Source organism: Neomonachus schauinslandi, chromosome 6 (assembly GCF_002201575.2).
Source record: "Neomonachus schauinslandi chromosome 6, ASM220157v2, whole genome shotgun sequence".
NCBI classification, from domain to species: domain Eukaryota; kingdom Metazoa; phylum Chordata; class Mammalia; order Carnivora; family Phocidae; genus Neomonachus; species Neomonachus schauinslandi.
Genome location: NC_058408.1, coordinates 135,231,408 through 135,244,152, shown reverse-complemented (window position 1 = coordinate 135,244,152; position 12,745 = coordinate 135,231,408). Strand labels below are relative to the sequence as shown.

Here is a 12,745-nt window from a genome sequence, read left to right as displayed (position 1 = left end):
TTTAAAGAACCATTACAATGAGTTAAAGCCAGGGTTCTAATCCTCACCAAGGGTCATAATCACCTGGGGGAACTTAAGAACTAGCAACAACCAGAACCCCACTCCATAAAGATTTTGATTCAACTGGTCTAGGGAAATACACCAGCAGTTTAAAGCTCCCCCAACATGGATTTAAGCATGCAGCCAGGACTGGGAATCGCGGATGTATTTCAAAAGAATGTGAAGCCACGTTTAAAGAATCTTTTTAGGTAAAGGCAGACCTTTCTTAGGCAAAACAAAAAGCAGATATTTAAGAAAAATTTGTTTCTAATCATACAACTATAAATAAAAAGCCACATAAAATACTAAAGTAGTCATAAACCAATTATTTAATTGAAGCTATAAAAAAAGAGGCAATATAATTGATAAAATAATTAGGAAAGAATATTTAGCATGTTTCAAAAGATTTAAAACAGGAGCAGGACACTTTACAAAAAGTTGTGTGGGAAATAAAATTCTTAAACTATAAGTAGAAATGTAACATTACAGAGTATCTTATAAAATACAATGACAGAAATATAAAAGGACTATGTATGCTCTAAGTCTGAAAACTATTAGTAGTGACTACAATATTTAAATGTACAGTTCCTGGGTATGAGATTCATATTACTATACACAACTTCCAAACCAGTGGACAATATTTTCTGTTTAACCATGAGTAGTATCATCTTCTACAAAGTCTTTGGCCATCTCTGCTGTGATCACGTCAATATGACTAACCTGAAGAAAAAATGTTAAAAACTGTGTTAAACCTTAAAAAAAATATCAGTGTTCTCACTGTTCAGAGTAATATTTTAAAAATATGGCCTCTCACCTATAAATTTTACATATCAAGTCAAATGAGTCTAAAACACTGATGGATAAGACCTTTATAATGTTGTTTGTTGAAAGCATGAGTTTAAAAAATATTCTGCATTTTAGAACTCTGAAGATCCGGGTAAGTACTAACGTCTAATTATCAAACCATGTTTTTTCAGTTTTTATTATTTTGCTATTTCAAAGAATCTTAAGGCCGAAGACATCAGGAAGAGATGTGTGGCCTAGCCAAATAGAAATGACCATATATAACTTAAAGACTGTGCACTGAATAGACCACACAGGAAGATATTGTCTCTTAATGCCAATGAAAACAAAACCAATGCAACAAATGCCACAAAAACTAAACTTCACAGGCATTTGAAAGAAAAGTTTTGTTTTTTTTTTTTACAAACTCATAAGCAACAAATTTCTAAGTTTTCCTTTATGATTTAAGTAACATAAAACAAGAATTTGACAAATACAATACAAACTTAAACTCAATGTAAAAAAAATTTTTTTTTACCTTATTTCTAAACTTTACACCATAGAATTTGTCAGCTGACTCAAGCAGTTCAGGCCTAAAAGTAGTTGTAATAAATTGTGCATGTACAGCAAGTTCCATAATCATATCTATAAAAAGAAATAGTAATTTAATAAAACGATTTTCTGAGTAGATCTGAACATTTAAAAAGCAACTATCTTCACTCTTACCTAAAATTCAAAACAGCCTGTGACTTTATTTTTCATGCATATATGCAAAATTACCAACTTACTCTCTTACATTAGGGATAGATCTTTTACCCAGTATCTTAAAGTTACAGAATATGAAGTAGTGGCTACTCAACTCATAACACAGCATTAAAATTGTCAGAGCAAAACCACCTTTCTCACACACAAAACAAGAACAACCTTCCCCTGCTACCCACGTCCCCAAAGATCTTTTGAATTTACTAAAGATCAAATATAGATTCTTTATTTATTTTTCAAGATTTTATTTATCTTTAGAGAGAGAGCATGAGTAGTGGGGGAGAGGCAGAGGGAGAAGCAGGCTCCCCGCTGAGCAGGGAACCCCACTCAGGGCTTGATCCCAGGACTCTGGGATCATGACCTGAGCTGAAGGCAGACGCTTAACTGACTGAGCTACCCAGGCATCCCCAAATATAGATTCTTTAAATACAGAATCAACATTTAATGTCAGGGGTTATTCAAACATTGAGAAAAACAAGTTTTAAAAAGAGAGACTTCTGTGTAAAAGTTTAACTGAAGGATTTTCAATTGACAAACACATCGACCTCTCACAGAATTAAGCTTTGTAGTCTAATACTAAATTCTAAAAAACTTACTAAAAGAAATTTTATTTACAGAATATACACCCTGTCTAGTCCCCCCAAATATCTTAGGCAACAAGAATTCACTACCAAAGAGGCAAGTTATCATTTTTAAGCAAGTTCTCATTGTTAAGTACAAACCCAAACTACCTGACACAGCCTTTCTGTGCTGGGCATCCAGAGCCTGGTCAATTTCATCAAACAGGTAAAAAGGAGCTGGGTCACATTTCTGAATAGCAAAAATCAGAGCAAGAGCTACCAAGGATTTCTGTCCACCAGAAAGCTGTTGCATTTCTCTCATTTCACCCTGTTTTCCTGTAAATGACACCTAAGAGAACATTTAACTGAGTTAATACCCAAAAGGGGTAGAATCACCATCACCTCTTAAATCACATACAGTGCACCAATTTAATTTGTAAAATATTCTACAAATGCCACTATGGTAATACTGGGGAAAATTGGATATAAAGGTATTTTACCCTAATTCCAACTCCAGTGAACTGGTCAACTGATGGGACACTGCTTTGTGACCCAGAACCCCTCTCACTTTCACCACTTCCTTCTCCTTCATCCTGAGACTGACTGCCCTCCACATCTCCTTTCTTCATCACCAAAGTAGCTTTGCCACCAGGTACCAACTTCTGGAATACTTCACTGAAGTTCTTGGATACCTTTAAAAAGAATGAATGAACGAACAAATGAATAAACTACATGGTGATTCAAATATAAATTCTGCTTAGGTGGCACTGCACGTATTATTTCTTAAGGCAAAGACAAATACTTAAAAGCAATCACAAACATTTTAACCAGAGCAACAGACTGAATCCTTTTTAAGAGCTGTGTAGGATATTCTAATTAGTGTGTTAGAAAACTATACGCTGGATTTGTTCACTTGTATTAGATCCAACTATCAGTGGGGGAAAAAAACTTAAAAACCTTTACAAATTGAGTAATAAACTGAATAACAGCTGAAGCTTTTGTCTTGTGTATGCATTAAATACAAACAGAAACATACCTGCTTGAAAGTTAACTGAATAGCTTCATATTTTCGAAGTTCAAGTACATTCATCAGTTCCATGATTGATTTGTACCCCCTATCCAACTCTTCTTGTCGTTTTATTAACTTTTCTTTCTGCTCAGAGAAATTTACAAACTGATCTAAAGCTTTTTTGTTAACATGGCTGTACTTCTTCAATTCTGTGTTGCACTGTTCAAGTTTTCGAAACAACTACAAAGAGAAAAACAAATATATAAATAAATTCACATGAAGAGAAATTTGCAATAAGATTTCAAATTTAAAACTACACAATATACCTGTTTGAGGCTCAGTGTCTGGTACTTTTCAAATGCTTCCTGGGGAAGTGATCCAAGTTCTCGAATTTTCTTCATACACTCTTCTTTCTTCTTCAGTAGCATGCCTTGTCGATTTGTCATCTTTTCTAGTTCTTTAGTATCATGATTTATAGCATCCATGTGTTCTTTTTCCATATTTTTCCAGCGTTCCATACTCTTCTGAAGCTCCTTAATTCCAGCTTCTGTTTTATCAATGGAATTGTCCAAATCTAAAATAGGGGGAAAAAAAACAAGTTAAGCCATAATGCCTATTTTAAAGCTAGAGTACTATTTGAAGATTTTAATGGCCAAATCGATCAAAATAAATAGGTTTTAGGTTTTTTTCTCTTTGTTTAAATTGTACTGTGTAAATCCATGAAACATTTAATTCAGAACAAAAATAAGAGTGTACATTAGTCAAGTATATATTTCTCATTAAATGTTTATAAAAAATTTAAAAAATTTTCTTCTCAGCAACTAGGTGATAAACTTAATTCAGCTATTTCACATTTTTGGAAACAAAATTAATAATTATGGTCTCTCATAAAATTGTCACAAACATTTCAACAAAACAAAGGTTACTAAACCCACTAAACTCCATTCACCATAAATTATTTATGGTGATGGAAAACACACAAAATCGTTAGTGCATGCTTTTGCCTATTTGGGTATTTCATTTTGTAGTAAACAATTTTATCAAATAAATAAGCTAACTTTTAACAAAATACAAAAAAAAAATTTTTACTAAACAAAAATTCACCTTCTGATCGTGCCATAGTATCTTTTACTCTTTTATTGATTGCTTCAAGTTCTGAGGTTGTAGCAGTGAGAACAGTACCCCCTTCTGTCTCTCTCAGTTCATTAAGTTCCTGCAAGATAAAAGAAACTTAAGATCATTAAACCACAGAATATGAATTTTGTTAGTTTCAAAATAATTACATCAACAGTTTCCAATAGCTGTTACTTTTTTTGCATTAATATATAAAAATTTAATCATCCAATTGTTGATATATATTTGTACGGTTTTTAGTTTTTGACTATTATAAATAATGCTATGAATATTCTTGTCTTTTTAATCAACCTCAATGAAGTATAATTTACATCCAATAAAATGAGGCAATTTTAAGTGCAGAGCTCAGTGAGCTGTGATAATGTATATACCCACATAAGTACCACTACAATGAAGATACAGTTTTTCATTAAACCAAGAAGCTCCCTTGTACCCTCTATAATCAGTTCCCTCTACTCATGGCCCCAGAAAACTATCATTCTGCTTTCTATTGCTAAAGATTACTTTCCCCAATAGCTGTTATTTTGAATAAGCATTCAAGAGAGATAGAAAGTACACTCCGTATAATTGCAAATAGTTAAAGTATCCATTAAAGGGGAAAAAAAGGTAACGATATAGTAACTAGAAAATTTCTCAGCGACCGACTATACTGAGAAAACATTAGTTACTAACACTTACTGAGTACCTAGAATGGGCCAGGATAATCATACAAAACAGGTTTTACTGTTATGCTCATTTTTCACAAGAGGACACTGAGGCTTAGGAATAATACATTACTTGCAAAAGATCGTACACTAGATGGCAGTGCCAGAACTCCAACTCAGGGTATGTGCTTTCTGTCCCCAAGGCCCATGCTATCAAAGCCACTCGTGTTTAAGTTCTTTCAAAAGGTTCTGGTCATCAACAAACCCCCAAAAAAGAACATACCTGTTCTACTTGGTCCAAGCGTTTCCTCAAATTCTCATTTAGGTATGTCTCTACTCGAGTAATGATACCTTCTAATTTAATTCTTTCATTCAGCAACTGTCTGTTTTCCTAGAAGAAAAGAAAATTATTTGTCTACATAGGCACACACATTTCACACACAGGAATGCTGTTAATCTGCTGTCCTCTCCATCACTTGTGTTCAAAGGACCTGCAATAGAAAGCCCTATATTTTCTTCATTTTCTGTCTTACCTATTCAGAATGCTCAGTTTGTGTGCTTGGTTCTTTTTATAAGACATCCTGCCAAAAATATTTATCTACTTTTCATTTTTTGGACTTAGTATTTACGTCTCTGTAATACAAAAATCAAATGTTTAACCAAGGGGTGTCTGGGTGGCTCAGTCCGTTTAGCATCCAACTCTTGATTTTGGCACATGTCATGATCTCAGGGTCCTGGGATTGAGACCCAGGTCAGGCTCTATGCTCAGCATGGAGTCTGCTTGACCCTCTCCCCCTGACTCCTCTCCCCACTCGTGCTCTAATAAACAAAATCTTTAAAAAAAAGTTTAATCAAAAACAGTATTAATTATATAAAGGCAGTCAGATCAAAAGAGACAGCAAAGCTAACAAGCTCAATCTTACTACTAATAAAAGTGCATTAAATAAGATGAAGAAAATGAAGACTTCTTGTATAATCCTAACATACCCAGAATGGTTTAGAAAAACTTACTTACTCTTACAGGTATGAGAAGTTCAAGTCTCATTTTTCTATTTTCTCAAAGTTCCCTTCTTTTGCATTCCCTTAGTAGCAAGAAACTTTTTACAACAGCCAATTATACTTTTACAACAGCCAATTATAAACTTTTTACAACAGCCAATTATACTTATATAAATTGTACTTGCCTGCTGAAGTTGACGAATTTCATCATTCAGTGCATCTACTCTCTTCTGATCTTCCAGACTAAGTTGTGAAAGCAAATCAGTTCCCAGTTCTGCTTTCAACGATTCTCTGGTGGACTCCATAGCATGCAAACTTGCCTCCAAACTTTGTAAGCTACGTTGCTATGTGACAGATCATCCATTTATTAATAAAGGTATTAGTCACTGCATTACTTATTAATAGTGAAAAATTGAGAACAATCTATATTTGATATTAGAGTGAACTGAATCATATCAACTCAAGTAACTATTAGGTATCCACTTAATTTGATAATTATAACTAAATAGCAGTAAGAAAAATACTTATGATACAATACTATCAGGGTATATGGGACCAATCATATTCCATGACTGAATCATATAAAAATCTTCTTACATATTAAATATTAATAAGAACAAAAAGAAAAAACTGCTAGAATGTGTTAGGGTGGTATAGTTGGACAATTAAAAACTATTGTTTTAGTACTACTGATGAACTAAACAGTTTTTGTCAAAGCTTATGAGACTAACGTGTTATTACTTGTAATTTAGCAGTAATAGTTTGGCTTCTACCCTGTTTAGTAGAATTTGGATAAAATATTCAAACAACTCCATAAATAGTGCTTAACAGACAAAAATGATTACTAACAAATTAACGATCATCAGAAAATACTATTATGCTATAGCTCAAAATGTCTACTTGTTCACTGAAGCTGGACAATCTGAATGCAGACTACAAAATGAGACTTTGGGTACCCATGGGTGTAAGTGCAGTATAGAAAGGGGAAGTCCAAAAGTATAGGTCTACAAAAAATGGAACATATAAACTCCAGATAATAACCTATGTAATATATGGTCCATCCCAATTCTAAATAATTAAAATAGATCTGTAACAAAAGGGACATACTTACGAACCTTTGGCATAAAGGTTTTCTCTGACTGCTGCCTCTTCTCTTTTAACATCTTCATTTCTGATAATATGCTATCTCGAGATGCTTTAAATTTCCTTTGCTGGGTCTCTATCTGCTGCATTTGGTTCATCAACTGATCAATTTCATTATTAATCCATATACAAGGCTAAGGAAAATTCTCTCTAGTTCTTTTAAAAACATGTGTATCCCCTCCCTTCCTTTTCTTTACCTCCAAATAAAAGTTATTTCCTCAAATTTATGGACCATAACAATGCTAAATTAAATACTACACTGTATTATATCATAAAGAAGCTTAAAACATTTTACCCCACCATTTCTCTCAAAATAACATATATTTTACTTAAAGCTATATAAAAACAAAAATTCTTGGGAAACCCTAAGAGAATCTGAATGAGGTATATGTTTTTTGTATCTTTTCAAGAAATATTTACTGTGTTATCTATTATCCTTAAAGCACTGTAGAAGGTAGTTATGTATGAAGAGGAGGCCTTGTCCAATGTAGAAAAATAATACCACCTAGCTGGATTATCAAATACAGGAAGGTAGTTGATGTACGTTGTCAATATCCTCCTTTTTCTTATGTTTCCCAATGTTTTCTTTGCGCCAACATCTTGCCAAATTTGGGCAGTTCTAAATATGCTCTGCAGACCCCTGCAAAGTCAAAACTAACATGTTTATTTACCTTTTGCTCTGTGCTGCTGCTTGCACTGATGGCACAGAAGCTATAAACCCACTTTAAAAAAAAAAATTGACACTTTCAATTAAGAATATCCCAGGGGTGCCTGGGTGGCTCAGTCGGTTAAGTGTCTGCCTTCGGCTCAGGTCACAATCCCGTGGTCCTGGGATCGAGCCCCACGTCGGGCTCCCTGCTCAGTAGGGAGCCTGTTTTTCCCTCTCCCTCTCCTCCCCTGTTCCTGCTCTCTAGCTCACTATCTCCAAAAAAAAAAAAAAAGAAAGAAAGAAATCATTAAGAGTATTCCAATGACTCTGTAAAAATGGTTTTTCTTGATGCTTGAGTACCTATTAGGTAATCTTCACACCCAATGTGGGGCTTAAACTCATGACCCAGAAATCAAGAGTTGGATGCTCTACCGACTGAGCACAGTAGGTGCCCCTCAAGTATCTACATTTTTTAAATTGTGTGATGTAATTCAAAGTACACATAAAACACTTTTGCCTTATACCAAAGTACTGGGGTTAATTTAAGAAAATGCAGAGGTACAATGTTTCTGTTGTGAGCTAAACTAGCCACTCTTCATGGAACACCAGTTTTATCTGAAAGAAGTGAAAGTACTATGTTTACTAAGACTTGGATTTTGACAGCCTTCGTCCACTAATACATCTGCACAAAATGACCTTGAAATAAAAATCTAATGCACATTTTTCAACCCCTGTGTTTAACTTCTATGCAGTATGTGGCATTAGAGGCCCCAACCCTTCTTTGAAACACTAACCTCATTTTCTTTCTACAATGCTGACCAATCCTCCTGTTTCCTCTATAACTTTAAATTTTAGTGCACCTCAGGTTCTTTGCTCTCAGAAATAGACTGACTCACTGCTCTCAGCTTTAAATATTAACAGCTAAGGAAAGAATCAATATTACAAGAGTTTTTTCCTTGTCTTCAGAAGTTAACTTTTGACAACAATATAAACTCCCATGCTTAAATAAAAGTCAAATGTGGAATTTTTTCCCCGCTGTATGAGAAAACACACTTAACATGCAAAAGATTACATATTTCAACCCAAACAGTTCTCCATCGTGGCACAAGACAAAAAGATATTTTCAATATTTCTGCGCAGGTTTTCATTGAGCTTTGCTTCAAGCTCACCTAGTTCTTCTTCTGCTTTTCTAACATCTTTTTGCAATTCAAGTCTAGACTTCCTTGTGTCATAATAACCTCCGGTTAGAGCACCCCGATGGCTAACTTGGTCACCTATAAACAAAGCACAAGGAAAGTAGAAATTCTGTATAACAATTTCTTTATTCAGTGATAAACTGATTTATAATCAAACAACTAATTTAAAGGCTTTACCTATTTAATGAGAATTTAAAAGGATTTAAGCCACTCTGAGAAACTTTTGCTTTCCAACTGTTAAAATTTGCATTAAAAAAGGTGCCTTCTAGGTGAACCTGAACATCTGCCAGAAAGGAAGGAAGTGCTAAAGACCAACGGGGACAGGTCAAGAGGACACAGGACTTGGGAGTTTGGAATTCCACTGGCCATATTTGGGAAAATGTGAATATCCACGATAATAATGGCAAGTCTTGAGAAGTTTTTTGAATGCTTTTAAAAGCACAGAGATAGGGGTGCCTGGGTGGCTCCGTTGGTTAAGCATCCGACTCTTGATTGAAGCTCAGGTCATGATCTCAGGGTGTTAAGATTGAGCCCTGTGTCAGGGTCTGCACTGAGCATGGAGCCTGCTTGAGAGTCTCTCTCTTCCTCTCTCCCCACCCCTGCTAGCTCTCTTTCTCTTAAAAAAACAAAACAAAACAAAACAGAAGCCTTGAAAGAATTTAAGAATCACCATTTGGAAACCCCCAGTGTATTGAGTCAAACCACTGGTAAAAAAATTGTTGGGGTGGGGTGCTTGGGTGGCTCAAATGGTTAAGTGTCTGCCTTCATCTCAGATCACGATCCCAGGGTCCTGGGATCAAACCCCACACTGGGCTCCCGGCTCAGCGGGGAGTCTGCTTCTCCCTCTCCCTCTGCCTCTCCCCCGCTCATGCTCCCTCTAGCTCTCTGTCTCAAGTGAATAAAAAATCTTAAAAAAAAAACCAAAGTTGTTGGGGAACCTGATATTCCTGTTTTCTTAAAGCATAGTCCCACATATCACATTAATTACGAAGAGGAAAGGGCACCTTTACAACTGAGAGATTGCTACTGGTCAAACTTAGCACCACTAACAGTGGGACACATTGTGTGATGCAATAAGAATATACATCACTCATGCCAAGAATGTTTAAACTGAATCTCACGATGAGGAAGCAGTAGGACAAATCCAGAAAATGGGACATTCTATGAGAAAGTCAATTTCCTGAGGGTGGGAAGGAACAGGAGCTGTCCTATATTGAAAGAATCCAAAGAGACGACATTGCATGTATCCTTGATCGGATCCTGGACAGAAAAATATTTTGGGACAACTGGGAAAATTTTAATGTACTTTTTAAATGATGGTATTACTGGGTTATGTTAAATTACTTAGGTGTAACAATGATACCTGGGGCTTAGGAGAGTGTCCTTACTCTTATGAGATATACATGCTTAACTTTTAGAAATAAAGCATCATAATTTTTATAACTTATTCTCAGAGGTAGTTCAAAACAGCAAAAAAATTATCTATAAAGATAAAGCTGGGGGGGTGTGTTACCTTCTTTCATCAACAAATAAATTATAAAGAAAAGGAAAAAATTGAAAAATGAGAGTAGGTGAACTTATATACCAAAGGTTCTTAACCTAGACTCCATGGATAAAATTCAGGATATCCATGACTTAGGTAGGAAAAAAAATTTACATCTTTATTTTTATACTAACTTCAAAATGAAATTTAGCAAATCCTTCTGTTACAACAAATAAGAATCACAGTGGTATTATCAGTACTTGTGTAACTCTGTTACCAAGAGAAATAACAGCTATTTTCTATCAGATTATATTTGTTGCAAATCTCAAAATATTGTTTACGTGTATCAGTAGTTCAAAGTTTTATTTATTAGACCCACTGCTAAATCTTGTTTTTGAATACCTTTAAGAATAAATTATTATGTCATATTTGAAAAAATATTGTGATTACCATGTCAATATGATTGGCTTCTTTTGTGATCCAAAGCATTTTATTTTATGCTCTTAAAAATATTTTGAGAAAGAGCTCATAGGCTTTACCAAAGAGCCAAAGGAGTCCACAGTGCAAAAAACGTTAAGAATCCCTACTACAGACCAAATGATTATACTTAAGAGACATCAACTAAATATAAAGTGTGGATCCTGTCTGGACTCAAACCATTTAAAAATGATAAAAAACTGGACATGAATTTTGAAATACTCTTAAAGCCAAGAATTACTATTACAAACCTTCCAGGGTAATGCAGTCCATAGTAAAAGCACGGGCTAGCTGGGTTGAAACTTCCATGCTACGACAAATAAGTGTTTTCCCAAACACATGTTTGAAAGCTTTGTCAAATCTGGGATTGTACCTCAATTTACTTATCATAGGAATCGCATCCTAAAAATGAATATTTTGTCAGGATAGAGATCACAACACAGTTAATTAAAACATGTTAGCAAAATTATGAATTACATCTTTATGAAATATAAACACAAATGCTTTCATTTTATTCTGAAGAAGTTAGAAAAATCACTCTACTGAAATATCTTGGAAATTATGTTCATGTAATCATCCAAGTTTTCAAGAGCAGAGAAAAATGACAAAGAGTTTAGCAGCTCTGGAGTCAGACAGCTCAAGTTCAAATCCTAGTTCTGACACTCATCAGATATATGCTCTGGACAAGTTGCTTAACTTCTCCATTTAATAGTTACTTCATCTACAGAACTGCAGTAGCAGTACTTTCCTGATAAAGTTGTTAAGACTAGACTAGACCAGACAAACTAATAATATGTGAAACACATAGGATAGCATCTGTCACACAGAAGGGCTAAATAGGGGAGCCTGGGGGGGCTCAGTCAGTTGAGCGTCTGACTTTTGATTTTGGATCAGGTCACGATCTCAGGGTTGTGAGATCAAGCCCCATGTAGGGCTCCAGGCTGGGCATGGAGCCTGCTTAAGATTCTCTCCCCCTCCCTCTCTCTCCCCCCACCTCCCACCTTCCTGCTCCCCCTGCTGGCTTGCACTCTAAAAATAAAAACATTAAAAAATTTAAAAAAGGCTAAAAAAAATGTAAACTAATACTATTTCCTCAAAATGTTTTCATTTTATTATATGTATGTCTTAGGTATTCAGGAAAATATTTTTTACATAAAATTTTCCCTTTTTACATTCTTCTAATTCTTCTAAACTATTAGGAAAGGATTTTTCTAATTTTCAAATTAGGAAATATAACCTAAAACAGTGCAATAAATATGTTAAGCTTAAATCAGTAATTACAAAGAGAACACCAATGTAACTACCATGGAGGACAAGAAATAGAACACTGCTGACACTAAGAACTGTGCCCCTTTCCTAATCACATAGTGGTTACCTGTTGGAGGTGACCACTATCATAACTTTTGTGATAACCATTTCCTTGTACTTCTTTCAAATTCTATCATCTAAATTTAGTTTTATGTCTTTATTTATAAGATTTATTTATTTATTTTGGGAGAGTGGTGAGGGGCAGAGGGAGGAGAGAGAGAATCTCAAGCAGACACCCCGCTAAGCGTGGAGCCCAGTCTCAGCCAACGTGGGGCTCGGTCTCAGGACTATGAGGATCATGACCTGAGCTGAAATCAAGAGTAAGACGCTTAACCAACTGAGCCACCCAGGTGCCCCTGTCTGTGTATTTAAAGGGAACCATACTATATGAATTCTTTTTTTTTTTTTTTTTTAAAGATTTATTTATTTATTTGAGAGAGAGAGAGAGCATGAGAGGGAAGAGGGTCAGAGGGAGAAGCAGACTCCCTGCTGAGCAGGGAGCCTGATGCGGGACTCGATCCTGGGACTCCAGCCAGGATCATGACCTGAGCTGAAGGCA

General features: G+C 35.2%; 1 protein-coding gene across 2 annotated transcripts in view; it reads right to left on the bottom strand.

The window, feature by feature from the left end:
- Positions 1-356: 356 nt before the first annotated feature.
- Positions 357-12,745, bottom strand: part of SMC3 (structural maintenance of chromosomes 3) — a 38,355-nt gene continuing 25,966 nt past the window's right edge. Inside the window, exons 18-29 of one of the 2 annotated variants that reach the window (XM_021700149.1) lie at positions 11,130-11,280; positions 8,844-8,996; positions 7,046-7,197; positions 6,116-6,274; positions 5,215-5,322; positions 4,258-4,366; positions 3,480-3,727; positions 3,181-3,393; positions 2,645-2,836; positions 2,316-2,493; positions 1,361-1,467; positions 357-759 (exon numbers count right to left, since the gene is read on the bottom strand). In XM_021700149.1, coding sequence (XP_021555824.1) covers positions 688-759; positions 1,361-1,467; positions 2,316-2,493; positions 2,645-2,836; positions 3,181-3,393; positions 3,480-3,727; positions 4,258-4,366; positions 5,215-5,322; positions 6,116-6,274; positions 7,046-7,197; positions 8,844-8,996; positions 11,130-11,280 — 1,842 coding nt within the window. In that variant the 3' untranslated portion in view covers positions 357-687. The remainder of the gene's footprint in view (positions 760-1,360; positions 1,468-2,315; positions 2,494-2,644; positions 2,837-3,180; positions 3,394-3,479; positions 3,728-4,257; positions 4,367-5,214; positions 5,323-6,115; positions 6,275-7,045; positions 7,198-8,843; positions 8,997-11,129; positions 11,281-12,745) is intronic. The other variant, XM_021700150.1, reaches the window with a different exon arrangement.